At 46.8% G+C, this 27,416-nt stretch overlaps 1 protein-coding gene across 4 annotated transcripts; it reads left to right on the plus strand.

The window, feature by feature from the left end:
* The first annotated feature begins 15 nt into the window (after nt 1-15).
* Nucleotides 16-26,830, plus strand: STK36 (serine/threonine kinase 36). 4 transcript variants are annotated; one of them, XM_019976826.2, is made up of 27 exons: nt 16-134; nt 698-860; nt 1,789-1,929; nt 2,042-2,119; nt 3,202-3,332; nt 3,572-3,821; nt 6,770-6,863; nt 7,127-7,296; nt 7,463-7,650; nt 8,157-8,256; nt 10,021-10,164; nt 15,076-15,255; nt 16,082-16,179; nt 16,655-16,760; nt 18,238-18,388; nt 18,852-18,979; nt 19,825-19,929; nt 20,286-20,384; nt 20,472-20,560; nt 20,805-20,868; nt 21,053-21,163; nt 22,357-22,431; nt 22,869-23,043; nt 23,302-23,449; nt 23,637-23,784; nt 24,322-25,068; nt 26,476-26,830. In XM_019976826.2, the coding sequence occupies exons 2-27, from the start codon at nt 777-779 to the stop codon at nt 26,617-26,619; spliced, it is 3,948 nt and encodes a 1,315-aa protein (XP_019832385.2). In that variant the 5' UTR covers nt 16-134; nt 698-776; the 3' UTR covers nt 26,620-26,830. The 4 variants fall into 4 exon arrangements, with proteins under 4 accessions (XP_019832385.2, XP_019832368.2, XP_070628274.1 ...); XM_019976809.2 differs by lacking the exon at nt 16-134 and adding an exon at nt 156-272; XM_019976818.2 differs by lacking the exon at nt 16-134 and adding an exon at nt 165-307.
* Nucleotides 26,831-27,416: the final 586 nt, after the last annotated feature.

Raw genomic sequence — 27,416 nt, forward strand, 5'->3', positions numbered from 1 at the left:
TCCTGATGGCCAAGGGACGGTTCGGAAGTGCCCTTAGGAAGTGCCTATGGGCGGCCCACTGTCTCGCCCACACCCCTGAACCTCTTTGTTCTCCGAACCTCTGACCAGTTCTACCGAGTAAAATTGGTAACAGTGTGAGTCTAAAGAGACCGGCAGTGGGGGTGGAGAAGAACGCTAACTCAGGCAAAGTACGAAGGCAGCCAGAAGGGGCGGAGCTGAAGGCCAAGGCCGGCGTCCCTCGGCCTGAGGAGCTTGAAGCTCCTAGGCTGGGGGTAAGAGAGGGGCTCCTGTCCGCTGAGCGCGCGGGGTGAGGGTGCTGAAGAGGGTGGCAGTGGCAGGAACTTTGGGGTGGCTGGAAGGGGCGGGGTCCGTGGGCGAGGCTGGACGGAGGGGGCGGGGTCGGGGGGGGCGTGAGGCTGAGTAAGGGGGCGGGGCCGAGGGGAGAGGCCGAGTGAAGGGGGCTAGGGTCGGGCGGGCTAGGCTGGGTGGACGGGGAATGGGTCTCGGGGTTGGGTGGGAACGAGGTTTGGTTGGGGGGCAGCAGGAGAAAAGGAAAAACTACAGGAGGCGGTCTGCTTCAAGATAACATCTTTTCATCCACTACACCCTACCTTGTTTATGAGACCTGGATTGTTACGAAAAAAAAAAAGAAAAGGCAAGCCGGCTAACGTTAACCTTTCTTCCGTGCCCGAGCCAGGCCTCCCAGATGTGTGGAACTGTCCCTGGAGCTGACCATCTCTACTTCCTTCCTTCAGAGTGATCCTGAAATCTCTGTCATGGAAAAGTACCACGTATTGGAGATGATTGGAGAAGGCTCTTTTGGGAGGGTGTACAAGGGTCGAAGAAAATACAGTGCTCAGGTGGTGAACAAGGAGGGACATCTCTTGGGTGGGATTCCACACTCTGAACCCCAGTGGAGTATGGGACCAGAGCAGTGACCTGTGTTCCTAAGACACTGACTCCTTCATACTTATGGAATATGAGCTCTGAAATTGGCTTACTTGGGTTCAGATCATAGCTCCACCACTTTGTAGTTTTAGAACTATAGACAAGTTACTCAACCTTTCTTCTGTCTCAGTTTTCTCATCTATAGAATGAAATTAAGAACAGTGTCTGAGTGATGGGGTTTGAGGATTAAGTGTGATGTCACACTGAATCACTTGACACAATGTTTGGTACCTAGCAAACAACAAATTATTGTTATGAGTAGTAGTAGTATCTGGGGCTTCCTGGGTGGCTCAGACTGTAAAGAATCTGTCTGCAGTGTGGGGACCCAGGTTCAATCCCTGGTTTGAGATCTGGAGAAGGGAATGGCAGCCCACTCCAGTATTCCTGCCTGGGAAATCCCATGGACAGAGGAGCCTTGTGGGCCACAGTCCATGGGGTCTCAAAGAGTCAGACATGACAGAGCAACTAACACTTCCACTTACCATATAGGAAGGGATAAACCACTTGAGCTCTATTCTACCCTCTTAATTTTTCCTTTCTTCCCTTTCTCCTAAATCCCTTAAACTTTGAGTTCTTTATCCAGATCAGAACACCTCTCCCAGAATCCACCAAAAGGATCTAACTGACAAAGGCAGTTTCCTCCTAGGGCAAGAGGCAGGGGAAGCCTGGGTAAGGTCAGTTGGAGGCTACCCATGGAGGGTACCATGGGTAAGGTGGATTGGGAGACTAGCAAAGTACAGGGAGAATTGTTCTCAGACAATCTAAAGCCAGCTCCAGAGCCCTGGTGCTAATGTTTCAATAGTGCAATTAGGCCTTGACTCTTGACTTTACCACTGACAGGTGGTGGCCCTGAAGTTCATTCCAAAACTGGGACGCTCAGAGAAGGAGCTGAGGAATCTGCAACGGGAGATTGAAATCATGCGGGGTTTGCGGCACCCCAACATTGTGCATATGCTTGATAGCTTTGAGACTGACAAAGAGGTGTGCTTTGGTTTGGGGGGTCACTTCTCCCCAAGAGGAAGGGTCCCAGGAATTTCCCAGCCTCAAAATGCATACATTTGGAGCCATCAGCAGCACTGCCTATTCCCCGCAGGTGGTGGTGGTGACAGACTATGCTGAAGGAGAGCTCTTTCAGATCCTCGAAGATGACGGAAAACTTCCAGAAGACCAGGTATTCCCGGCTCAAACTTCTCCCGCCCCTGACCTCTCCTCAGGTTAAGAACTGTAGGGAGAGCTGAGGGTGCAGAGAGTCTCTATTCTGAAATCTCCTGAGTAAAATATAAGAGTCTGTGTGTATATGGAGGCAATGTGGTATGACAGTAAGGTATGTGAAAACTGGAACCCAAGTTCTCTGAATACAGAGATTAGGTCTGACACTTTCTAGCTGGGTCTTCTTTGGCAAATTAGTTTAGCCTCTCTTTACTCAGTTTCCTCATTTTAAAATGGAAATAATAATAATGTCTACCTCGTAAGGCATTAATGGGAAGATCAATGAGTTGATTCATGTAAAGTGTTTGAAAGAGTACCTGACACACACTATTCAATAGTTAGCTATTATTTTAAGGAGCTAATATTCCTGTTGTTAGGCACCTTTAGGAAAGAAGTCCAGGTGTGGTGGTACCAGAGAGACAGGAAGGGATAAGAGTTGTGGTTAAGGCAGGATTCACCACCAAGACACAGTAGTTAGCAGTAGGTTGAACACATTCTCCAGCCATATTCATTCCAGGGATTTTTGTGTACTCTGGCAAGTAGGCCCCCATCAGGACTTCCTGTCACAGCATCCTGCTTCCTTCCAAACAACCATCATTATTTGTAAGTCATCACCTTGTTTATTTTGTCTGTCTTATTTGTTTGGCTACAGCTCTTGGGAACAGGGACTTTGTTTTATGTAATAACAGTTAATATATATGAATATATAATTCATATAATATATGTGAATGCTTACTAAGTTCCAGGCACCATTCTGAGTGTTCCATCACTTTACATGCTTGAACTCATTTGAATCCTCACAATGATCCTATGAGACAAGTAAAATCATTATTGTTGCCTTATCAATAGATGATGAATCTGTGAGGCACAAGAAAACAAATGAATAAACAAATGAAATACAAGAACTAAGAAAGATATGGTGTGATGCTCTGGAAGAAAGGGAGGGAAGAGAAGGTCATGTCTACAGAACTATTAGGGTGGAGTCCTTGGGCTCCTTCCTTTGACCTTTCCTTTCTTCCTCCCACCTGACTGTTTGACCTGTAGGTTCAGGCCATTGCTGCCCAGTTGGTGTCAGCCCTGTACTACCTGCATTCCCACCGTATCCTCCACCGAGACATGAAGCCTCAGAACATCCTTCTTGCCAAGGGTGGTGGTATCAAGCTCTGTGACTTTGGGTGAGGAGCCTGACCTTGTGTCGCCACTTCTGGTTTTGCAGGGAGCCGTGTACTGTATGCTTGACTTCCCTGGGCCTCCTTTTAGAACCTGGGCTGGAGAATGGGATTCCTGCTGGGTCTTTTAGAAGGCATTCTCTCTGTTCAGGTTGGGGCGATCTCACACAGTAATAGCTAGCAGTGAGCAGCTCTAGTTTTGACTGAATATCTTCTCTCCATTTCCATTCGATCATCTCCTGCAGGTTTGCCCGGGCTATGAGCACTAACACAATGGTGCTAACATCCATCAAAGGCACACCACTCTACATGTCCCCAGAGCTGGTGGAGGAACGACCTTACGACCACACTGCGGACCTCTGGTCGGTGGGCTGCATATTGTATGAGCTGGCAGTAGGCACCCCTCCCTTCTATACCACGAGCATCTTTCAGCTGGTCAGCCTTATTCTCAAGGACCCTGTGCGCTGGCCCCCCACCATTAGTCCTTGCTTCAAGGTAATGGATATTGACAGATTGCTTTTGCATCAGAAACCTGTCTCTGTCCTATTCCCTTTTCCACAGTTTTTTTTCCAGAGCTGGGGTTGCACTTTGAAGTTACTGAATTAATGCAGGAGCTGGGGCAAGCTGCCTTGCTTTTGTACTACAGGGGCTTATTCTGGGAGGGTGACCTAAGGTCTGCCAAGCCTGCGAGTCTTCCAGATGGTCCTATATCAAAATGAAGAAGAAATTTCAAGATCCCAGAAACAGTTACTGCTCCCTTTCAGTTCAGTTCAGTTCAGTTCAGTCACTCAGTCATGTCTGACTCTTTGCAACCCCATGAATTGCAGCACACCAGGTCTCCCTGTCCATCACCAACTCCCGGAGTTCACTCAAACTCATGTCCATCAAGTTGGTAATGCCATCCAGCCATCTCATCCTCTGTCGTCCCCTTCTCTTCCTGCCCCCAATCCCTCCCAGCATCAGAGTCTTTTCCAATGAGTCAAGTCTTCGCATGAGGTGGCCAAAGTATTGGAGTTTCAGCTTTAGCATCAGTCCTTCCAGTGAACACCCAGGACTGATTTCCTTTAGAATGGACTGGTTGGATCTCCTTGTAGTCCAAGGGACTCTCAAGAGTCTTCTCCAACACCACAGTTCAAAAGCGTCAATTCTTCGGCGCTCAGCTTTCTTCACAGTCCAACTCTCACATCCATACATGACTACTGGAAAAACCATAGCCTTGACTAGACAGACCTTTGTTGGCAAAGTTATATCTCTGCTTTTTAATATGCTATCTAGGTTGGTCATAACTTTCCTTCCAAGGAGTAAGCATCTTTTAATTTCATAGCTGCAGTGACCATCTGCAGTGATTTTGGAGCCCAAAAAGTAAAGTCTGACACTATTTCCACTGTTTCCCCATCTATTTCCCATGAAGTGATGGGACCAGATGCCATGATCTTAGTTTTCAGAATGTTGAGCTTTAAGCCAACTTTTCTACTCTTCTCTTTCACTTTCATCAAGAGGCTTTTTAGTTCCTCTTCACTTTCTGCCATAAGGGTGGTGTCATCTGCATATCTGAGGTTATTGATATTTCTCCCAGCAATCTTGATTCCAGCTTGTGCTTCTTCCAGCCCAGCATTTCTCATGATGTACTCCGCATAGAAGTTAAATAAGCAGGGTGACAATATACAGCCTTGACGTACTCCTTTTCCTGTTTGGAACCAGTCTGTTGTTCCATGTCCAGTTCTAACTGTTGCTTCCTGACCTCCATATAGGTTTCGCAAGAGGCAGGTCAGGTGATCTGGTATTCCCATCTCTTTCAGAATTTTCCACAGTTTGTTGTGATCCACACAATGGCTTTGGCATAGTCAATAAAGCAGAAATAGATGTTTTTCTGGAACTCTCTTGCTTTTTCCATGATCCAGCGGATGTTGGCAATTTGATCTCTGGTTCCTCTGCCTTTTCTAAAACCAGCTTGAACATCAGGAAGTTCACGGTTCACATATTGCTGAAGCCTGGCTTAGAGAATTTTGAGCATTACTTTACTAACGTATGAGATGAGTGCAATTGTGCAGTAGTTTGAGCATCCTTTGGCATTGCCTTTCTTTGGGATTGGAATGAAAACTGACCTTTTCCAGTCGTGTTGCCACTGCTGAGTTTTCCAAATTTGCTGGCATATTGAGTGCAGCACTTTCACAGCATCATCTTTCAGGATTTGAAAGAGCTCAACTGGAATTCCATCACCTCCACTAGCTTTGTTCGTAGTGATGCTTTCTAAGGCTTGACCACATTCCAGGATATCTGGCTCTAGGTGAGTGATCACACCATCATGATTATCTGGGTTATGAAGCTTTTTTTGTACAGTTCTTCTGTGTATTCTTGCCACCTCTTCTTAATATCTAATGCTTCTATTAGGTCCATACCATTTCTGTCCTTTATCGAGCCTATCTTTGCATGAAATTTTCCCTTGGTATCTCTAATGTTTTTGAAGAGATCCCTAGTCTTTCCCATTCTGTTGTTTTCCTCTATTTCTTTGCACTGATCGCTGAGGAAGGCTTTCTTATCTCTCCTTGCTATTCTTTGGAACTCTGCATTCAGATGCTTATATCTTTCCTTTTCTCCTTTACATAGTCTCTATTCTCCTAATTGCCTATCAGATGCAATGTCCGAATGATTTCTAGATTTGCCAACAGAGCCATCAGTCCTCTTCCTGAAAGGAACAATCTTCAGATATCCAAATGGCCAGAGCTAGTGGAGCTAGCTCACTTATTAGGAGCAGAGTATAGAGATGGTGCCTGTTCATTGCAGTTAAATCTCAGTAGGCCAGGGAGGGAGGAAAAAGAGTTGACCCTTTTTATTTCAAGGGCCTGATTTGAGCCTTCAATAAAGTCTAAATGCAGCCTTCTCCCAGAGTAAAATCTCATTATAACTTTCCTTTATTTTAGCTACGATGAAAAGAGAGAAGTTTCTCCCAAACCTATTTAGTTAAGGAGGCCCAAACAATGACCAAAAAGAATCTGAACAAAGGAGGGACTTCTTTGGTGGTCCAGTGGTTAAGACTCGGGCTTCCACTATAGGGGGCATGGGTTTGATCCCTGCATGGCGAGCACACAGTAAATAAATGTGCGTGTGCTCAGCTTTTAAGACATGTCTGCTGGAAGAATGCACTCTGGGGACTTCCCTGGTGGTCCATTGGTTAAGAAACTGCTTTGCAATGTAGGGGACGTGGGTTGGATCCTTGGTCGGGGAACCGAGATCCCACATGGCATGGAGCAACTAAGCCCATGTGCCATAGCTAGAGAGTCTGTGCTCTGCAACAACAGCTCCCAAGTGTTGCAACTAAGATCCAACACAGCCAAATAAATAAATAAGTATTTTTTTAAAAAAAAGTCTTGGTTGACCAGTTCTGATGAGTTTGAGAGCCCATGGGGAAGTGCAGACTGATGAGGTATCCTTTCTTTCCACAGAACTTCCTTCAGGGACTGCTCACCAAGGACCCCCGGCAGCGTCTGTCCTGGCCAGACCTCTTACATCACCCCTTTATTGCTGGTCGAGTCACCAGTGAGTCCTTAGGGTTCCCAGCGCTCTCGGCCCTGGCCCCAACATCTGGATCCAATGTATATTCTTTACCCCTCCAGCTTGAATTTTCTTTTTAGCCTTTTGCATGACCCTTGCACTTCCCTTGTAACCCCCTTCCCTCTTTGTCACTTTGTCTGAAGGGCCTCTTTGCACAGAAGCCTGAAGATGCTGCCATTGTCTCTGGCCAGGTGGAAACAGTGGCATAGCTCCAGCATGATCATGTGTTCCCTCTTCTCTTTCTGCAGTACTAACCGAGCCAGCAGGCCCAGATTTTGGTACCCCATTCACCAGTCGCTTACCCCCAGAACTTCAGGTCCTAAAGGACCAACAGGCTCATCGGCTGGCCCCCAAGGGCAATCGATCTCACATATTGCGGCAAGCCTGTAAACGCATGGCTGAGGAGGCCAAGCAGAAGGTGAGTGGGGGCAGAGGGGTATGTGTGACCTAGCCAGACTAGTGACTGGGGAAGCTAGAGCAGGAGGGTGACTTTCTAGGTTTGGGAAAGGGCTTCGAATGAAATTCATAGTGTCTTATGGCAACCAGATAGTTCTGACTCAGTGTCTCCTGCCCATTTCCTGCAGAAACACCAGAACACAGAACCTCCCCTTGAGCAAGAGGATAGGACCAGCAAGGTGGCTCCTGGCACAGCCCCTCTGCCCAAACTCAAGGACACTCCTCAGGAACCAGGCCTCTTAACTGGGGTTGTAGCATCAGAAATGAAGAGCAGCTGGGCTGAGTGGGGTGCTGGAGAGGCGCCCCCTGCACCTCGGTGAGGAGGGTAGAGCGCAGGATCTATAGGATAACATGATTTGCAGAGCTTTGGCTCCAGTCAAAGCAAATGCAGCATGGTTCTTGTCACTCATCACTGCCTAAATGTGGACAGGGCTCTGGAAGTCTAAGTTTTGGGTTCTTGAATTCTGATTCCAGATGCTTTCCTGATTTCATCAGGAAACATGGTAACTTTCTTTTCTCTATATCTCAGTTGTACATTAACCAAAAAGAAAAAAAAATCATCTCCAGACACACGGAAAGATTATTTGAGTTGAGAGCTACAGGGGAAAACCACCAAGGTAGATTTGAAAATAAGATTCACAGTGGGAGGCAGTCAAGGATATGTGTGTAGTGAACATATGCTGTCCTGGCCAGATCCTAGAAGATCTCCTCTAGCCAGTCCTCTATGGCTTTCCATTCCTACACTGGACCTAGAGGGAGGGACAAGTTAACCCTAAGCCTCACAGGTCTGGAACTCATCCTACTCCCTGCTTCCTCTGGCAGGGAAAACTGGATCACTCAGGACTGTGAGCAAGTGTTCCCAGAGCTGAGGCCAGAGGTGAAGGGCCAGCAGAGCCTTGATGCAGTGGATCTGGAAAATGAGGTGAGTCCCTGCCATGGGTGTTAGGTCTTGGTAGCGGTTTTCTGTAACAGTGATTCCCAACCATCTAAGGATGAGTCCCCTCGTGTTAAAAATTGCTTCCTTCTTATTCATAGATTTTAATTGCATAGTATGTGAACATTTAATTATAAAAAATCGGAGTACATTAGTAAAAAGGAAAGTCCCCCTTAGCCTTATCTCAGTCCCGAGGTATCTGTCTGCTTCCAGACTTTCTGTGGTTTTATACGTATGTATGTAGCTACATAGAATATATCGTTTGGCTGTTTTTACATTACTGAGTCCAGACTGTAGGTATTGTTTTGCCTCATGCATCTATTACCGTATAATCTGTTGTTAAGATTTTTCTACGTCAACTTTAATCTTTTGTTTTTTTAGGGTTTTAACTTTTTATTTTGAAAAGGTTTCAAATTTAAAGAATAATTGTGAAAATAGCACCAAGAATTCCTATATACCCTTTTACTCAGATTCACCAGTTGTTAAAATTCATTTTAGGGTGAGTTTCAGATATGCCCCTTCATTGCCAAAGACCTTAGTGCATATTTGCTAAGAGCTAGGTGATGCACTTGCACTACCTCAGTACAATTTATAGAAGTCAGAAATCTGACATTGCTATGGTTCTGTTCCTTAATCTACAATCTATATTTTGATTTTCCCAATTGCTCCAGTAATGTTTATAGCAAAAACACATTTCCCCCCCAGTCCACAATCCAGTCCAGTGTCATTCATTGCATTTAGTTGTTATACTTCTTTCCTTGTTTTTCATGATTGACAGTTTTTAGGTGCCCAGGTCAGTTATTTTGTAGAATGTTCCTCAGATTGATACTTCCACATGGTTAGACTCAAGTCATGCATTTTCGGTAAAAACGGTACATGAGTGATGCACTGTCAGTACTATGATCTTTTTTTTTTTTTTTTTAAGATTTGCTTGTTTGTTTATTTTTGGCTGGGCTGGGTCTTTGTTGCTGCATGCAGGCTTTCTCTAGTTTCGGCAAGAGAGGGCTACTCTCTAGTTGCAGGGAGCAGTCTTCTCATAGCGTGCTGGCTTCTCTTGTGGTGGTGCACAGGATCTAGGACACCTGGGCTTCAGTAGTTGTGGCGTGTAGGCTTAGTTGCCACACGGCATGTGGGATCCAACCTGTGTCCCCTGCTCTGGCAGGCGGATTCTTAACCACTGGACCACCAGGGAAATCCTAGTCTTTTTAATAACTTCTTAGTGTTTCCTAACATGGATGTGCCATGATTTATTATTCCTTTACTGACTAGCTTTATGATGTTGTTATTATAAACCACGCAGTGGACATTTTCCTAGGTATCTCTTTATGTACACATGCTAGTGTTCTCCAAGAGACTTTTCAAGACCTCTCACATACTGCCAGTTGCATCTTTTTAAATTGGTGGCTGAAAAAAATACAGCTGTGCCAAAGGAGTCACTGGCTTTTTGCAGTTACTTCATGATTCCCTGGGCTTCCCAGGTAAAGAATCTGCCTGCAATGCGGGAGACCTGGCTTCGATCCCTGGTTTGGGAAGATCCTCTGGAGAAGGGAATGGGAACCCACGCCAGTATTCTTGCCTGGAGAATCCCATGGACAGAGGAGCCTGGGGGGCTACAGTCCATGGGGTTGCAAAGAGTCCATCATGACTGAGCAACTAACACTTTCATTTTACTTTCATGATTCCCCAGGGTGGGAGCTATTGCCTCAAACCTAACACATGCCTCCTGACCTCTTTCTCTCTCCGATACCTCAGGAGCAAGACAGCGATGATGAGTGGCAATACCTGCTAGAGACTACCGAGCCTGTGCCCATCCAGCTGAAGGCCCCTCTCACCCTGCTGTGCAATCCTGACTTTTGCCAGCGCATCCAGAGTCAGCTGCATGAGGCTGGAGAGCAGGTAACTGGCAGAAGGATACCATGGATGGGACTGGAGACTGTTTGCACAGATGAGGTGTTAAAAAACATTAATTAGCATAAGGAGAAAGTCCCTTTCCAATGTTCTTTCACTACTGTCTGTTTAATTTAGGGAGGTTTGGTAATTTCTTTTAGTAATACAGAAAGAGCAGACCTTGGGTTTCTCTTTCTAAAGGGAAAAAGTATTCTTCAGAGCAAGGATAAGCAAGCTTTCAGCTGTAACCTTTTTAGGCGTTGACTGCCAAGAGGGAAAAAAATGGAGGATATCATTTAATTGCTTCTTTTTTTTTTAAAGATTTTTTAGATGTGGACCATTTTTAAAGTCTTTATCGAATTTGTTATAGTATCGCTTCTGTTGTTTTATATTCTGGTTTTTTGGCCAGAGGCATGTGGGAGCTTAGCTCCCTGACCAGGGATTGAACTCACACTCCCTACACTGGAAAGTAAAGTCTTAACCATTGAACTGCTAGGGTAGTCCCATAACTACTTCTCTAATGAGAGAAAACACGTTTCTACAAAATTTTTGACAAAATTAAAAATACAGATGTAACAATTTATTTTATTTTCTAATACAGATATACTAATGATCACCATAATTCAGCTTTAGAATATTTTCATTACCCTAAAAAGGTAATTCCTAGCTATTTACAGTTAATCATCATTCCTACTCATAGCACTTACAAGGAGATTGCTTTCTGTCTCATAGATTTGCCTTTTCTGAACATTTCACGTAAATGTGATCATACAATGGATAGTCTTTGGTTTCTTTCTCTTAGCATGTTTTTTGAGGTTTCATTCATGTTGTACCCTGTTTCAGTACTTAGTTCCTTTTTATTGCTAATTAGTATTCTATTGTATGTATATATCACATTTTGTTTATTTGTTCCACCAATTGATGGAAATTTGGGTTATTTCCACTTTTTGGCTTTTATAAGCAATGCTACTTTGAACATCCATGAGGAAATCTTTGTGTGAACATATGTTTTCCGTTTCATTTCTGGAAAAGGTCAGTTTTCATTCCCATCCCAAAGAAAGGCAATATTCAAACTACCACACAATTGCACTCATCTCACAGGCTAACAAAGTAATGCTCAAAATTCTCCAAGCCAGGCTTCAACAGTATGTGAACTGAGAACTTCCGGATGTTCAAGCTGAATTTAGAAAAGGTAAAGTAACCAGAGATCAAATTGCCAACATCCATTGGATCATAGAAAAAGTAAGAGAGTTCCAGAAAAACATCTACTTCTGCTTTATTGACTATGCCAAAGCTTTTGACTGTATGGATCACAACAAACTGTGGAAAATTCTTCAAGAGATAGAAATACCAGACCACCTGACCTGCCTCTTGAGAAATTTGTATGCAGGTCAGGAAGCAACAGTTAGAACTGGACATGGAACAACAGACTGGTTCCAAATTGAGAAAGGAGTATGTCAAGGCTGTATGTTGTCACTCTGTTTATTTAACTTCTGTGCAGAGAACATCATGTGAAATGGCAGGCTGGATGAAGCACAAGCTAGAACCAAGATTGCTGGAAGAAATATCAATAACCTCAGATATGTATATGACACCACCCTTATAGCAGATAGCAAAGAGGAATTGAAGAGCCTCTTGATGAAAGTGAAAGAGGAGAGTGAAAAAGTTGGCTTAAAACTCAACATTCAGAAAACTAAGATCATGGCATCTGATCCCATCACTTCATGGCATGTGGAAGGGGAAACAATGGAAACAGTGACAGACTTAATTTTCTTGGGCTCCAAAATCACTGTAGATGGTGACTACAGCCATGAAATTAAAAGACTCTTGCTCCTTGGAAAAAAGCTGTGACCAACCTAGATAGCATATTAAAAAGCAGAGACATTACTTTGCCAACAAAGGTCCGTCTAGTCAAAGATATGATTTTTCCAGTCATCATGTATGGATGTGAGAGTTGGACCATAAGGAAAGCTGAGTGCCAAAGAACTGGTGTTTTTGAACTGTGGTCTCAGAGAATACTCTTGAGAGTCCCTTGGACAGCAAGGAGATCCAACCAGTCCATCCTAAAGGAAATCCGTCCTGAATATTTATTGGAAGGACTGATGCTGAAGCTGAAGCTACTGTACTTTGGCCACCTGATGCGAAGACCTGACTCATTGGAAAAGACCCTGATGCTGGGAAAGATAGAAGGCAGGAGGAAAAGGGGACAACAGAGGATGAGATGGTTGGATAACATAATCGACTCAATGGTCATGAGTTTGAGTAAGATCTGGGAGCTGGTGATGGACAGGGAAGTCTGGTGTGCTGCAGTCTATGGGATTGCAAAGAGTTGGACACTATTGAACAACTGAACATTTAGTTTTGAAATGAAATGATTTTTTTCATTTCTCTTGGCCCTATGCATAGGAGTGGAATTGCTGAGTCAGATAGTAAATTTATGTTTAAGAAACTGCTAATCTGTTTTCCAAAGTGGCTATACCATTTTGCCTTCCCAGCAATGTATAAGGGTCCTCATTTTTCTACATCTTTGCCAACACGTATTCAGTTCAGTTCAGTTTAGTTCAGTAGCTCAGTCGTGTCCAACTCTTTGTGACCTCATGAACCACAGCACACCAGGCCTCCCTGTCCATCACCAAATCCCGGAGTTTACCCAGACTCATGTCCATTGAGTTGGTGATGCCATCTAACCATCTCATCCTCTGTCGTCCCCTTCTTCTCCTGCCTTCAATCTTTCCCAATATCCCATCCCTCCCAACTTCTATCTTTTCAAATGAGTCAGCTCTTCACATCAGGTGGCCAAAATATTAGAGTTTCAGCTTCAACATCAGTCCTTCCAATGAATACCCAGGACTGATTTCCTTTAGGATGGACTGGTTTGATCTCCTTGCAGTCCAAGGGACTCAAGAGTCTTTTCCAACACCACAGTTCAAAAGCATCAATTCTTCGGTGCTCAGCTTTCTTTATAGTCCAATTCTCACATCTATATATGACTACTGGAAAAACCATAGCCTTGACTAGACAGACCTTTGTTGGCAAAGTAATGTCTCTGCTTTTTAATATGCTGTCTAGGTTGGTCATAACTTTCCTTCCAAGGAGTAAGTGTCTTTTGATTTCATGGCTGCAATCACCATCTGCAGTGATTTTGGAACCCCCAAAAATAAAGTCAGCCAACATGTATTATTATCTGTCTTTTTGAATATAGTCATCCTAGTGAGTGTAAAATAGTATTTCATTGCTATTTTAATTTGCATTTTGCTAATGACTAATGTGAGCATCTTTTCGTGTGCTTACCAGCCATTTGTAGATCTTCTTTGGTGAAATATCTAATCATTTGCTTTGCTTATTTTAAAGTTGTCTTCTTATTGAGTTGTAAGAGTTCTTTATATATTCTGGATATAAGACCTTTATCAGATATGCGATTTGCAAATTTTTTCTCCCAGCCTTAATCTGTCCTTTTATTCTTAGAAGAATGTCTTTTAAAGCACAAAGGTTTTGGATTTTGAAGTCCAGTTACCATTTTTTCCCTTTGTGGATTTTGCTTCTGATATTATATTAAGAATTCTTTTTTTAAACCCAAAGTCTTAAAGATTTTCTCCTATATTAAAAAAAATCTTTCCAGAATTTTAGCTCTGGCGTTTAGGTCTCTGACTCACTTTGAGTTGATTTTTATGTGTATTTTGAGGTAGGGATCTAAATTCATCTTTTTGCATGTGGATATATAATCATCCCAGCACCACTGGCTGAAAAGACTCTCCTTTTACCATTGCATTGTCTTGGCACCCTGCACCTCTCATTTGGCCCCTACATGGCCTCCTTGTGTCAGATAATTTTTCAGTGGGAAAGGAGGTTAACAACTCTGCCTCCAGGGTAAGACTTTCTGAGTTGGAATTCCAGCTGAACTACTGTGTGTGTTTATTTATTTACGGCTGTGCCGGGTCTCTGGCTGCCAGGCTTTCTCTAGTTGTGGTGAGTGGACAAGGGCTTCTCATCGAGGTGGCTTCTCTTGTTGTGGAGCACAGGCTCTAGGGTGCATGGGCTTCAGTACTTGCGGCTCCTGGGCTCTAGAGCAAGGGCTCAGTCGTTGTGGCGCGTGGACATAGTTGCTCCTCCTGGGATGTGGGATCTTCCAGGACCAGGGATCAAACCCACGTCTCCTGCATTGGCAGGAGGATTCTTTACCACTGAGCCACCAGGGAAGCCCCCTGTATGTGATTATTGACTGTTTACTTAACCTGTCTGGAAGCTTCGGTCTGCTTCTCTATAAAGTTGGTAATTGTATTTACTCCACAGTAACTGAGGTTATTGTAAAGATTTGAGTAAATAAATGAGCAGATTTAGAACGGTGAGTGGCATATTGTAAAGTACTTGATGTAAATGTTGGTCTTCTTTTGAAAAATAACCTTTTAAAAAATAACCATTTAAATATAGTACTGTCCTTAGCTTATAAGCTGTATGAAAATAAGTAGTAGGCTGGATCTGGCCTGCAGGTCGCAATTTGTTAACCCCAGAGGCAGAGCTGAATAATACTGTTTTGTCTATCTGGAGTTGAACAGCACTGTTTTGTGCCCATTGTTTTTAATTTTCAGAAATGTGTGTGTGGTTTCATTTCATTTTATTCTAAGGTGAAGGACTGGAGAAGGAAGGGAGCAGATAGGAATGGTCACTAGGTCTGTCACTGACTGAGGGGGAGATCCCGCTCCCCCTTAGTCACCTCTAAGTCAGGGACCCTGGCCACCTATAGTTCCCTTTCCTGGTGCACTTTCCCTGTTTCTCTGTTCTCCTTCTCTGGGTTTTAGATTTCCAAAAAAGGAGTAAGAACACTGGGTCTTCTTTGTCAGCTTCTTGGGGACACTTGGTATCTGTGACTCTCTTTTATCTCTCACAACATGGATTACTGTCTCTTTCCCTCGTGTCACCCAGATCCTAAAAGGCGCCCTGGAGGGTGCTCCCCGCATCCTTCCTGCACTCCGGGTACTGAGCAGTCTCCTGTCCAGCTGCAGTGACTCTGTTCCCTTGTATTCCTTCTGCCGTGAGGCTGGGCTCCCCGGGCTGCTGCTTAGTCTCCTCAAACACAGCCAGGAGAGCAACAGTATCCAGCAGGTAAGTGCTGCCTCTCAGGACTGACCGGCATTTCTTCTCTTTGGATTTCTTTTCTTCAAACTGCCATCTCTATCGGCCCCTCTGCCTTTTCTTTCTCTTCTTCCTATCTGCTTAGTAGATTATGAGTTGCAAATTCTCACGCCTTCCAAGGCCAGGCAGATAACGTTATCAGGGGAGTAGACCATGTGTGACTATATGAATAGCAGGAATATGAAGAACTGAGGTCCCGTACCCAGGCTCATCCAGCTCACTGTTGCTCGGTGGGAAAATGGGCTTATGGTGCCACATCTTCCAGTTTTCTGAGAGAAGCTAGAAATCCAGATTTTTCTGTGTAATTTCTCAATATTCATAGATTAACTCACCCACGGGCACTACCCTGTAAATGGTCATGGAGACGACCAGCGGGAGAGCTCAGGTTGAGACTCAACATCCGTGTGCCCATGCTGTGTCCTGTCACAGCTGAACCGAGAGGCTGGAATGCAGAAGTGTTTACTGGGCTAAGGCTCAGGTGGCTGGAAGTGCACTCTGCTGATGAGTGTTAGTCTTGAGTGTTTTTAAGGCATTTAGAAGAGAATTTGTGCTATTTTGAAAAATATAACCTGCTATACTCCAAAATGCTGTCCAGACCAAACAGGACACATTTTGGGCTGTTCATAGCCTGTTGGCCACCACTTGTGACCTTGAGATCTCCTCTCTCTGTCTAAAGGTTCTCTTCACTCTGTCCCTTTCTGTTTGGTCAGCCTAATTGGATCTCTGACCCATTTTTCCCTTGGTCTTTGTTTCTGTCCCCTGAGTTTCGCTAACTCTCTGTCCTCTTCCCTGGCAGCAATGTTGGTATGGGGCCTTCGTACAGGACCTGGTGGCTGTGATTCAGGCCTACTTTGCCTGCACCTTCAATCTGGAGAGGAGCCAGACAGGTGACAGGTGGGATGAGAGGCAGTCTTGCGCTGCTGGCCAGTTTGACTTCAGTTTCTACCCCCATTTCTTCCCCTCCCCATTATGAAGAGCCTAAGTAAGGAGAAGCCATGATTTGTGACAGGTTTAAGGGTCAGCTGAGTGACCTCTCAGAGTACAGCAAGTTCTTTTTTTTTCAGCAAGTCCTTTTAAGGACCTTGAGTCACCTCCAAATTTGCCCACAGAATTTCAAGTTCTAAGGGTCAGCGGTAGTCACCATACACTGAATGGAAGGCTCAGGGTGGGAATAAACTAGAGAAAATGGCAGAGAAGAGGCCTGGAGGTGTGTATGTGAGACCCTGTGTGTATGTGTGAGGAGAGAGAGGGAGAGCGTTCTGATGTGTTCCTTTGCAGAGATTTTCCTACCCGCCGTGAACTGACCCATTCACCACATGTGGGCATTTAGTAGAGAGATGAGAAGAAACCAGGACTCATTTTTTCCCAGCCTACAGGTATTTCAGGAGGCCGCCAGCCTCTTTCTGGACCTGTTGGGGAAACTGCTGGCCCAACCAGATGACTCCGAGCAGGCTTTGCGGAGGGACATCCTTATGGTAATCTGCTCTCCCTTCCAGATTTCTATCTCTGTTTTTCCCCATATTCCTCCCATTCTGTTTCTCATGACTGTATAGAGTTAGATCAAGTAATACAACAAATGTCTGTTGCCTGCCAACTATGTGCTGTATACCATCTGAGTTAGAGAAAGTCTGTATCTTCAAGGGTCAGGGCTAGTCTAGTAGGATAAATGTGATAAAGGACAACAGTGTGAAAAGTACAGTAGAAGGACTTCCCTTGTGGTCCAGTGGCTAAGACTCCAGGAAACTAGATCCCACATGCTGCAATCAAGATGGTACAGCCAAATAAATATTAAAATAAAATGTATAAAAGTAATAAAGTAAATTAAAAACACTAGAACTTCATATAAAACACAGAAGCACCACTGAGGAAGACTCACACTACCTGGAGCGTCATAGGAAAAGTCTTTTTTTTTTTGTTTTTGGCTGCACCATACAGTATGCAGGATCTTAGTTCCCTAGCCAGGGATCAAGTCGGGACCCCCCTATAGGGGAAGTGTGGAGTCCTAACCAGTGGATCATCGGGGAAGTATGTAGGATCATAGAAGAAATCTTGAAGAAGGAAATCATCTCTGCTAGGATTTGAAGGACACCCAGAAGTTTGCCAGGTGGATGAGACAAGGAAGCAGGGAGGACATTCCAGGCAGAAACAGTAATGTATATTAAGGTGCAGAAGCAGTATGCAGTGTAACCTATTTTAGGGAACCACAAATAGAAGTAATTTCTTCTTGAATAGACTTACAGATCAGCTAGTATTCCCAACCTTGTTTGTCCTACAGACTAGCAACCTAGATGGGTCAACTCTGCATGTGAGGGACAGGAAGGGAGGATTGAAAGAGAAAATAGCTGAGTTCTGACTGGTCTCAGAAGAGACAGTTAAGAGAGGAACGTGTGCAAGGAAGGAAACAATTGTCTGTTTAGTTTCAGACTGGCAACTGGGAGCACAGATGTGGGCTGCAGTCCTACCTCCAGCTAGCAGTCCATTCAATCTCTTCTAGTCTGGGAGCCTGTCTTAACATCACTCATCCTTTCTGGTCAGGAAGCTGTTAATGTCTAACCTAAATTTTGGCCAGTAGTGACTCACATTATTGGTCAGCACTTTTCATATGTCACTGTGCAGTGAGTAGCATGGGGAGTTTGGAATAAATTCTGAAGACTGGGTTGGGAAGGACTCACGAATCCCCAGGAATTCTTATATTCGGGGTCCACGATATTACTTCGAGAAATATCATTTAGGAAGCAGCTGATCAAAATAGGATTGACACCTAAAAATCCTGTTCCCAAACATGAAGGCAATTTACTCTGCACTTTCTCTGTGAGGAATACTTAGAATTCAACAACTGGTCCCCCTGGGTTTTCCTCCTCCTTTCTCAGGTTCTCCGGGAATGCTTGCTCCTTACCCTGATTCCAGTCTGGTTTCTGATGTGCTAATGTGAACCCTGCCTGTCTCCCCTAGTGCTTTACTGTTCTGTGTGAAGCCATGGACGGGAATAGCTGGACCGTCTCCAAAGCCTTCTACTCCAGCCTGCTGACTACACATCGGGCTGTGTTGGACGGGCTCCTTTATGGCTTGACAGCTCCACAGCTCCCTTTCCATAGCCCCCCAGGTAACGGGAATGGGGAGGGGAGGTTCTCTTGACTGACTTGTCAGCAGGACCAGCACTGCTCTTTTTCCTGCCGGTTGCCTAGAATAATGTCTGGCATTTAGCGAGTGTTAAGTAACTATGATGGAGAAGGCGATGGCACCCCACTCTAGTACTCTTGCCTGGAAAATCCCAGGGACAGAGGAGCCTGGTAGGCTGCAGTCCATGGGATCGCAGAGTCGGACACGACTGAGCGACTTCACTTTCATTTTCATGCATTGTAGAAGGAAATGGCAACCCACTCCAGTGTTCTTGCCTGGACAATCCCAGGGATGGGGGAGCCTGGTGGGCTGCCATCTATGGGCTTGCACAGAGTCAGACACGACTGAAGCGACTTAGCAGCAGCAGCAAGTAACTATGAACTGAGAGAAAGAAGGGAGAATTTGAAACAACCCATGCCTTTCTGCATTCTTTGCCTTTTGCACAGGAGCCCCCCAGGTGAGCCAGCCGCTTCGGGAGCAGAGTGAGGATCTGCCTGGAGCCATTTCTTCAGTGCTGGCGGCCATGTGCACGGCTCCCGTGGGGCTGCCAGGCTGCTGGGAAGCCAAGGAGCAGGTCTAAGCTACAAATTTTTTTTCAATTTTTATTTTAAATTTTATTTATTTATTTATGGCTGCGCTGGGTCTTGGTTGCTGCATTCAAGCTTTCTCTAGTTTCAGAGAGTAGGGGCTACTCTCTAGTTGCAGCGAGTGGGCTTCTCATTATGGTAGCCTCTCTCGTTGCAGAGTAGAGGCTCTAGAGCGGAGGTTCAGTGATTGTGGTGCATGGGATTAGTTGCCCGGCTGCATGTGGGATCTTCCTGAGCCAGGGATCAAACCCGTGTCCCTTGCACTGGCAGGCAGATTTTCGACTACTGGATCACCTGGGAAGTCCTGAACTACAGTTATTTGTTCTTGTTGTCGCTGTTGCCAGAGTTGGGGAGGTTGGCCCCAGTGTCTCAGAAAAGCAGAAAAACAAGCTTCTCTGTCTGCCTTTACTCAGTACTTCCAGAAGCAGGTGCTAACGACTAGGTTTGGGCTACTTGTTGAACATGATGTAGCCAGAATCCCAGGGCCCTTGGCCAGCTGATTGAAGAGCTCCATGACAAACTGCCCATGTGGTGGGGTGGCTGATCCGAAGCCACCAGTGATGCTTGCTCAAGGGTTCAGGGTTCAGATTTCCCACTCCTTTTGGCCAGCAACACTTTCCTCTGTACCTGCCTGCAGTGGGACTTACCTAGGCCTTGTCTTTTGCTTTTCCAATGAGCATGAAGACTGGGGATAGAATGAGGTCTGAGGTTCCTGGTGAATCTGGGGAAGAGTGGCAAGCAAGGGGTTGAGAGTCCTGATTAGTTGGAGGTACGAGAGGAATAGGATTGGAATAAAGGGAATGGGATTGAGTCTTCAGGTATGTCTCCACAGATCGCTCAGCATCTGGCTGATCAGCTCACCAAAGACAGCAACCACCTGAGGTCATCCCTCATCTCTGCCCTGCAGCATCCCATCTTGTGCCTACCCCTTCTCAAGGTACTGCCTGCCCAGAACTCTTGGCCCCTCAGATTTCTTTTTCATTTCCAGGAATGAGAAAGAGAGAGAACGAGACACTGAGAGAAACAGAGAGAGATGAGAGACATCCCCCCCTGTTGCCCTCCCATAGAGGAGGACCCCTTTCTGCTTTTAAATCAGTTCAGCTGAGATAGCCCAGCTGTCAGCCAGTCCTCACTAGAACTGAGACATGTCTGCATCTCAGTCTCTCAGCAAGAGGTGGACATGGCCTGAATTTCTCTGACACCCCTAGATCTGTCAAGAGGCTAGCCTGCTTTCAGCTGAGCCTTCCAGTCTAGGACCTGCCTCCCTGACCAACTGCTTCCCACACCCCTTAGGTTCTCTACTCCTGCTGCCATGTTAGTGAGCGCTTATGCCATCTTCTTGGGCAAGAACCCCTGGCCTTGGAGTCACTGTTGAACTTGGCCCAGGGCAAGGTAGGCCAGTGGCACAAGTGGGCATCTCTTAGGGGGTCCCACCATCTCAATCAGAGGACACTCTGATGCCTTGGGTTTCCTTTATAGGTAAAGGTAGTAGATAGGGAAGAGTCTACTGAAGTGACTCTCTACCTCCTCTCCCTTCTTGTCCTGCGCCTCCAAGATCTGCCTTGTGGGTGAGTCATAAAGTAGGGTCACCCTGACATGGATTATGGGGAGTGACACCATACAGCCTGTCCTTGGGAGGGACTAGGACAGAGTGAAGGTTTCTCTGCAAAGAAGAGACCTAGATTCCCATGAACTCTGTGCCCTGGAGGTGGACATGCAGCTTTGGTGGAAAGCGCCATCCAAGGGAGAGGGCAGGTCACTCAGCAGCCTCCTTTCACACGGCTGCATCCCTGATGTATCTCCTTATTCCAGAATGGAGAAGCTAGGCAGTGAGATTGCTACCATCTTTACGCATTCGCACGTCGTCTCTCTTGTGGTGAGTTCTCAGCGTTCATCTTCCTCGCCTTTTCACCCTATCATCCCACCTTCTGGGAGCGGGAGAGTTGTTTCCTAATGTGCAGCTGTTTGTGAGGCATTCTTCTGGAGACAGACACCCTCTCCACCTGTCCTGAGTACCATTCAGATTGGGACATTCCTCCTCCTCATCTGACTCTCCACAGAGTGCGGCGGCCTGTCTGTTGGGGCAGCTTGGTCAGCAAGGGGTGACTTTTGACCTGCAGCCTGGGGAGTGGATCGCTGCAGCCACACATGCCCTGTCTGCCCCTGCAGAGGTGAGTCCTCCCAGCGCTGAATGCAGAGATGTGCTTTCTCTGAGTCAGATAAGGTCTGTGTTCAGGGAGAAAAGTCTGAAGTTCCAGTAAGCCTGGAGGGAATCCAGGAGTCTTTCCTGTCCTGTCCTTCTGCCCTCGGATAATATAGGTCCCTCTGAGCCCCAACTGTCAGGGCTTTAGATTTATTGTTAACACACAGGACCTCTGAAGGGGGAGGAAGAGGCATCGTCTTTCTCCTTCCTTCCCTCCCTCTTGCTCTCTCTCTCAGGCTCTGGCCCTTGCCTCCTGAAGGATCTCTACTCTCTAGTGTTCTTCCCTGATGCCAAAGTGAGCTTTCTTAAAGGAAAACCTGCCTATTGCTCAACCAGTCATTATTTCACACATAAATATGTGCTGAGTACCAGGCACTAGTCTTACCTATATGGATGGAGCTTGTGTAGGTCCTCAGTAGCTTCCCACGGAGTTTCTGGGTTAATGTCCACATTTGCTAGCAGGCCACACAGAGCTCATCCGTTACCCCTGGGCTCTCTAATCCTCCTCTACCCAAGAGTTCACATTTCAAAAATTCACTGTGGCCTTTCATGACCTGTCTTTTATATAAGCTGTGCCTTCTTCCTTCCTTGTCTGCCTTTGAATCCCATCCGTTTCCTACCTCTAAGGGCAAAGTTAGCATCTCAGCTATCCCTCCTCCCTCTCCACAGCCCCTACCTCACAGCCTCTTATTCAGTAAGTGTCTTCCTAAACTGTAGTTGTTTGTGTGGCTGGTTACCCTACCAAACTGCGTGTCTTTAGGACAGAGATAGTTGTTGAATGAATAGGCAGGAACCAAGACACACAGTGATAAAGAATCTGCCTGCCATTGCAGGAGCTGCAGGAGATGTGGGTTTGATCCCTGGGTCAGGAAGATCCCCTGGAGGAGGAAATGGCAACCCACTCCAGTATTCTTGCCTGGAAAATTCTATGGACAGAGGAGTCTGGCAGACTGCAGTCTATGGGGTCACAAAGAGTCGGACACAATTGAGCACGCTGTGCATCCATCCATCCATCCAAGACTCCTAAGTCCAGAAGAACTCTCCCCACTACTCTGGGCCGAAGAAGAGCTCCTTCTGCCTGACTTGGAGTGGGCTGTGCAGGTCTGTGCGGTCAGCTCGCCCCTCTCAGGGATCTGCTGTCTTCCTGACTCTCTCTACCAGGTCCGGCTGACTCCACCTGGTGGCTGTGGATTCTATGATGGCCTCCTCATCCTTCTGCTGCAGCTCCTTACCCAGGTACAGCTGCATCCCAGGATGCGTGGGAACTAAGGAGAGAGAAACTGGGCGCTTTGGGGGGCCGCTGGCCAAGAGGAAGGAAGAAACCACACAGTCACCTCCCCTCTCAGAGTACCAGTGATGGCCTTAGATTGGGCCCATGTGCACCAGTACAGACCCTTTAAGGGGAACCATTCAGCTGCATCCCTTAGGATTCAGTGGAAAGAAAGCTGTAATTGCCTGGTTTCCAGTAAGCGTACACATGGGTTGAGAGGTCAGGGAGGTTAAGATGTGATAAGAGAGGAAACTGAGACAACAGGGAAATCTTAGGTGGAAAAACAGGAAGAATTGTTTCTGGGACTCCCCTTCCTCATAGATCAGGAAGAAGAGTGAAAAAAAGGCATTTTTGACTCCTGACTTGGACCTCCCCCTTCTCCCCTTCTCAATTTTGGCTTTAGCAGGGGAAGGGTAATCCGATAAGGGACATGGCCAGCTCAGAAATGTGGACCGTCCTGTGGCACCGCTTCTTCATGGCTCTGAGGCTCCCCGAGGAGGCATCTACACAGGAAGAGGAGGTGTCGCTGTCCAGCCCACAAAGCCCAGAGCCAGACTGGACGCTGATCTCACCCCAAGGTATCTCACTTCCGACAGCGTGGCTCCTTTTGTCGGGCCAGTGTACTGATCCGTCTTCAAGAGGAAACAGCCTGGAACTGGGTTGGCCCATGGAGAGGGCTACTAGTGCTGCTGTCTTGGGAGGGGATGGCAGAGTCTGTGTGGGAGCTGCTGTAGGATGGGGACGGGATCAGGGAACAGGTGGTGCCCCTGAGAACCATGGGGATGCATCTAGGCCTCTTGCCTGCTCCACTGGGTCTCTACTGTTGGTGTTTCCAGGCATGGCAGCCCTGTTGAGCTTGGCCATGGCCACCTTTACCCAGGAGCCCCAGTTATGCCTGAGTCACCTGTCTCAGCGTGGAAGTATCCTCATGTCCACCCTGAAGCATCTGCTTTCGCCCAGCTTCCTGCATCACCTGGGCCAGGCGTGAGTTGAAAATTTCAATTCTATTATGGATGGGATGGACGGGGGGCAGGCAGGAGAGAAAGAGCTGACAGCTTGAGCTGTGAGGCAAGAAATGTGATTACTGAGGTTAGGGAAGGAGGGTTGGGGGAAGAATATGGAAGGCTGGGTGAGCCAGACCGAGTCCATCCTTCCACGCTGCCCTCCTTAGGCCACAAGGGTCTGAGTTTCTCCCCGTCGTGGTGCTCTCTGTCTGCCAGCTCCTCTGCTTCCCTTTTGCCCTGGATGTGGATGCTGACCTCCTTGAAGGTGTCTTGGCTGACCTCACAGACTCAGAAGTCACCGCCCACCTACTGCAGGTACCAGGGAAGCCACCCAGGCAGGAAGGTGGTCAACCTTGTGTCACATTCACTTCTTGACAGCTGTAGGGCTCTCCCAGGTCCCTGGAGGCATATAGCATCTGAGACTGGAGTGGAGGAAGCATGCAAGCCTGAACAGAGGCCTGTGGTGGGAGCTTGGGCTGGTGACTCCTCTCTCCATCAGTCCCTTGTCTGGATTCTCTTGATTCTCTCATCCTGGTCTGGGCCCTGAAGACGCTGCTCCTAAGCCAGGAATCGCTTCTCTGGCGATTGTTGGCACTAAACAGTGAGTGAGTCTCTGAAGGCAGAGAGACCAAGGCCTTGCAGACCGCGGCCTGGCCTTGGGAAGGACACGTTCTCCCAGGCGCCAGGTTGTGTGTGTCTCGCGTGCGGTGCTGTGGTCAGGTCTTCCAGGCCCCTGTGGTGTTCTCTGCAGAACTTGGCTTCTTTCCCAGGTTTTGGGCTCCTTGTTATTTCTCAGCAGTGCATTCTCCCTCTCCCTGAACTGTTTTGCCCGCACCCCTCCCCCTTCTTCAGGTCTGCTGCCACCATCTCCCACTGACACAAGTCGAGCTGCCCATCAGTCTCCTCACACGCCTGGCTCTCTCGGATCCCGCTTTTCTCAACCAGTTTGTGAACACAGTGGTTGCCTCCCCTAGAACCACTGTCTCATTCCTGTCCACTGCCCTCCTGGGTGACCAGCCTCTGCTGACATCTGACCTTCTCTCCCTCCTGGCCCACACTGCCCGGTTACTGTCTCCTAGCCATTTGTCTTTTATCCATGAACTCCTGGCTGGCTCCGATGAATCCTATCGGCCCCTGCGCAGCCTCCTGAGCCACCCAGAGACTTCTGTGCGAGCCCGTACTTACGGGCTCCTGGGACACTTGCTCCAACACAGCATGGCCCTGCGTGGGGCCCTGCAGAGCCAGGCAGGACTGCTCAACCTTCTGCTGCTGGGGCTCGGAGACAAGGACCCTGCTGTGCGCCGTGGAGCCAGCTTCGCTGTAGGCAACGCAGCCTACCAAGCTGGTCCCCTGGGACCTGCCCTGGCAGCCGCAGTACCTGGTATGACCCAGTTGCTTGAAGATCCTCAGGCTGGTATCCGGCGCAATGCCGTATCAGCTCTGGGCAACCTGGGGCCTGAGGGTCTGGGGGAGGAGCTGCTACAGTGCCAAGTGCCCCAGCGGCTCCTGGAGATGGCGTGTGGAGACCCCCAGCCAAATGTGAAGGAAGCCGCCCTCGTTGCTCTCCGCAGCCTCCGACAGGAGCCCTGCATCCATCAGGTACATCCCAGGGGACGTGTGAATCATCATGACAGGGCTGTTTTCAACATTTTTTCTGAGATAGTCTAAGGAATTGGGACATCTGGAAACCCAAGCTGCCTCCTTCTCTGGGAGCAGGAAACTCAGGGGGCATGACTTGGACATGAGTTTTTCACCTAATATCTCCCACCTGGAGATGGGAAGGGGCCTGAAGAGGGCTCCACTGGGCTTGGAAATGCCTGGGTTGTCAAGGAGCAGTGTTACTTTCTTCTGGAGGCTGTGCAGGAGAGGGGGAGGGAAGACTAGAGGTGCTGAGGCAGAGAGTCATTTTTTTCTGAGGGCCATGAAGATGCTACCTTTTCTAGCGCTTACCATATGAAAAGTACCATGCTTAGCATTTTAGCTGCATTATCTGGTTTAAGCTATGCTTCTCACTTGGCAGGCAATGAAACTGAGGCACAAAGAATTTAATCACTTGTCCCAGTCACACAGCTAACATGTGGGATTGGACTTTTGAACTCGAGAGTCTGAGTCAGAGCCCATGTTCTTTTTGGTCATGCCATTTGGGATACCAGATCTTAGTTCCCTTCCTGATTGAACTCGTGGCTCCTGAAGTAGAAGCTTGAACTCTTAACCAGGAGCCCATGTCCCTAGAGCCCATGCTCTTAAGCACTGCTTTATTCTGTTGTTGTTGTTTTTTTTGCTCAATTTTCAGTATATAAACAGCCCAATTGAAAAGCACACATCTACCTAGGATAAAGTTGTGTGCTGTGAGTGCTTAGTCGCTCAGTCGTGTCCGACTCTTGAGACCCCATGGATTGTTGCCCTCCAGGCTCCTCTATCCATGTAGATTCTCCAGGCAAGAATACTGGAGTGGGTTGCCATGCCCTTCTCCAGGGGATTTTCCCAACCCAGAGATTGAACCCAGGTCTTCCACATTGTAGGCAGATTCTTTACTGTCTGAACCACCAGGGAAGCCCATGATAAAGCTAAACCCCCAAATTATAATAGCTCCATGTGGTGGCATTGGGCAGTTCTTGCAGAAGAGAAGTTTTGATAGGATGGTGATGATATACACTACAGAATTTTCTGTAGTCTGTGTGGGGAAATAATAAAAGGGATTTTTGGTGGTAATTCACACTGGTCTAGATCCACGGTAGGGAGTCTCACCTTCTGGCTGCTGCATTTATTATCTCTTCCTGGGGACAAGTTCATGGGTCCTTTGGTGCCTTGGTTTCATGGTCTGTGACCAAAGAGAACGGAAGTAGTCTGGTCCTAGTGGTTCCTGTCTCCAAAATCTTTCTTTTCCCACATAATCTGAGTCCCCGAGAGCTCATATTCTTTTGCTTTCTTTTCTAGACTGGGAATTGCTTGGCCAAACGAGAGTACTCTGCATGTCGTGTTTTGTCATCTCTCTCTGTCCCACAGGTGCTGGTGTCCCTGGGCGCCAGTGAGAAATTAGCCTTGCTCTCTCTGGGGAATCAGTTACTGCCACACAGCAGTCCCAGGCCTGCCTCTGCCAAACACTGCAGGAAACTCATCCACCTCCTGAGGCCAACACACAGCACATGACCCCAGCTTCCTGGGGTCCAACCTTTGTTGCCCTGCTGTTGCCAACACTTCCTTCTACTCAACAAGCCACCTACTAAAGAGACTGAAACAGATAAGCCGCCAATCTGCTGATTTGAGAACGAGAACCTAGAAGAGATTTATGTATAAAGCTCCTCCTTTCCCCCAGATTCAGGATGATTTTAACCAGTAAACTTCATGATTGTTGGTGCCAGAGGAGATGTGTTTCTTCTCTACATCAAAGAGTCTTTTCTCCAATAATGTGCCTTTAAACCCCAGGGGCATGCTTCCAGGACATCTTCTGCCTGAGAGGTTTTCTTCCTTTCTGGAGCTCCTGAAATTTTCCCAGCAGGTTCTTTTATTTAGACCTTATTTTCATTGCCCATTGTCTATATTTATATTTTGGCAAAAATAACATATTTTCTAGAGACCACCATAATTTCTTCCTATCCAGATTATTTCATTTCAATTCAACATATTTATTTGTTTTTTAATTTATGTTTAATATTTATTTATTTTTAATTTATTTATTTGGTTGTGTCGGGTCTTGGTTGTGGCACACAGGATCTTTTTTGGGGGATGCGCAGGTTTCTCTAGTTGTGGGGCGTGTGGGCTCAGTAGTTGGAGTGAGCCAGCTCAGTTGCCCCAATGCATGTGGGGTCCCAGTTCCCCAACCAGGGACTGAATTCATGTTCTTTGCATTGGAAGGTGGATTCTTAACCACTGGACCACCAGGGAAGTCCCTAAATTTATTTTTTTATTGAAATATAGTTGAATTACCATGCTGTGTTAATTACTGC

This window comes from Bos indicus, chromosome 2 (assembly GCF_029378745.1).
Source record: "Bos indicus isolate NIAB-ARS_2022 breed Sahiwal x Tharparkar chromosome 2, NIAB-ARS_B.indTharparkar_mat_pri_1.0, whole genome shotgun sequence".
Classification (NCBI taxonomy): Eukaryota; Metazoa; Chordata; class Mammalia; order Artiodactyla; family Bovidae; genus Bos; species Bos indicus.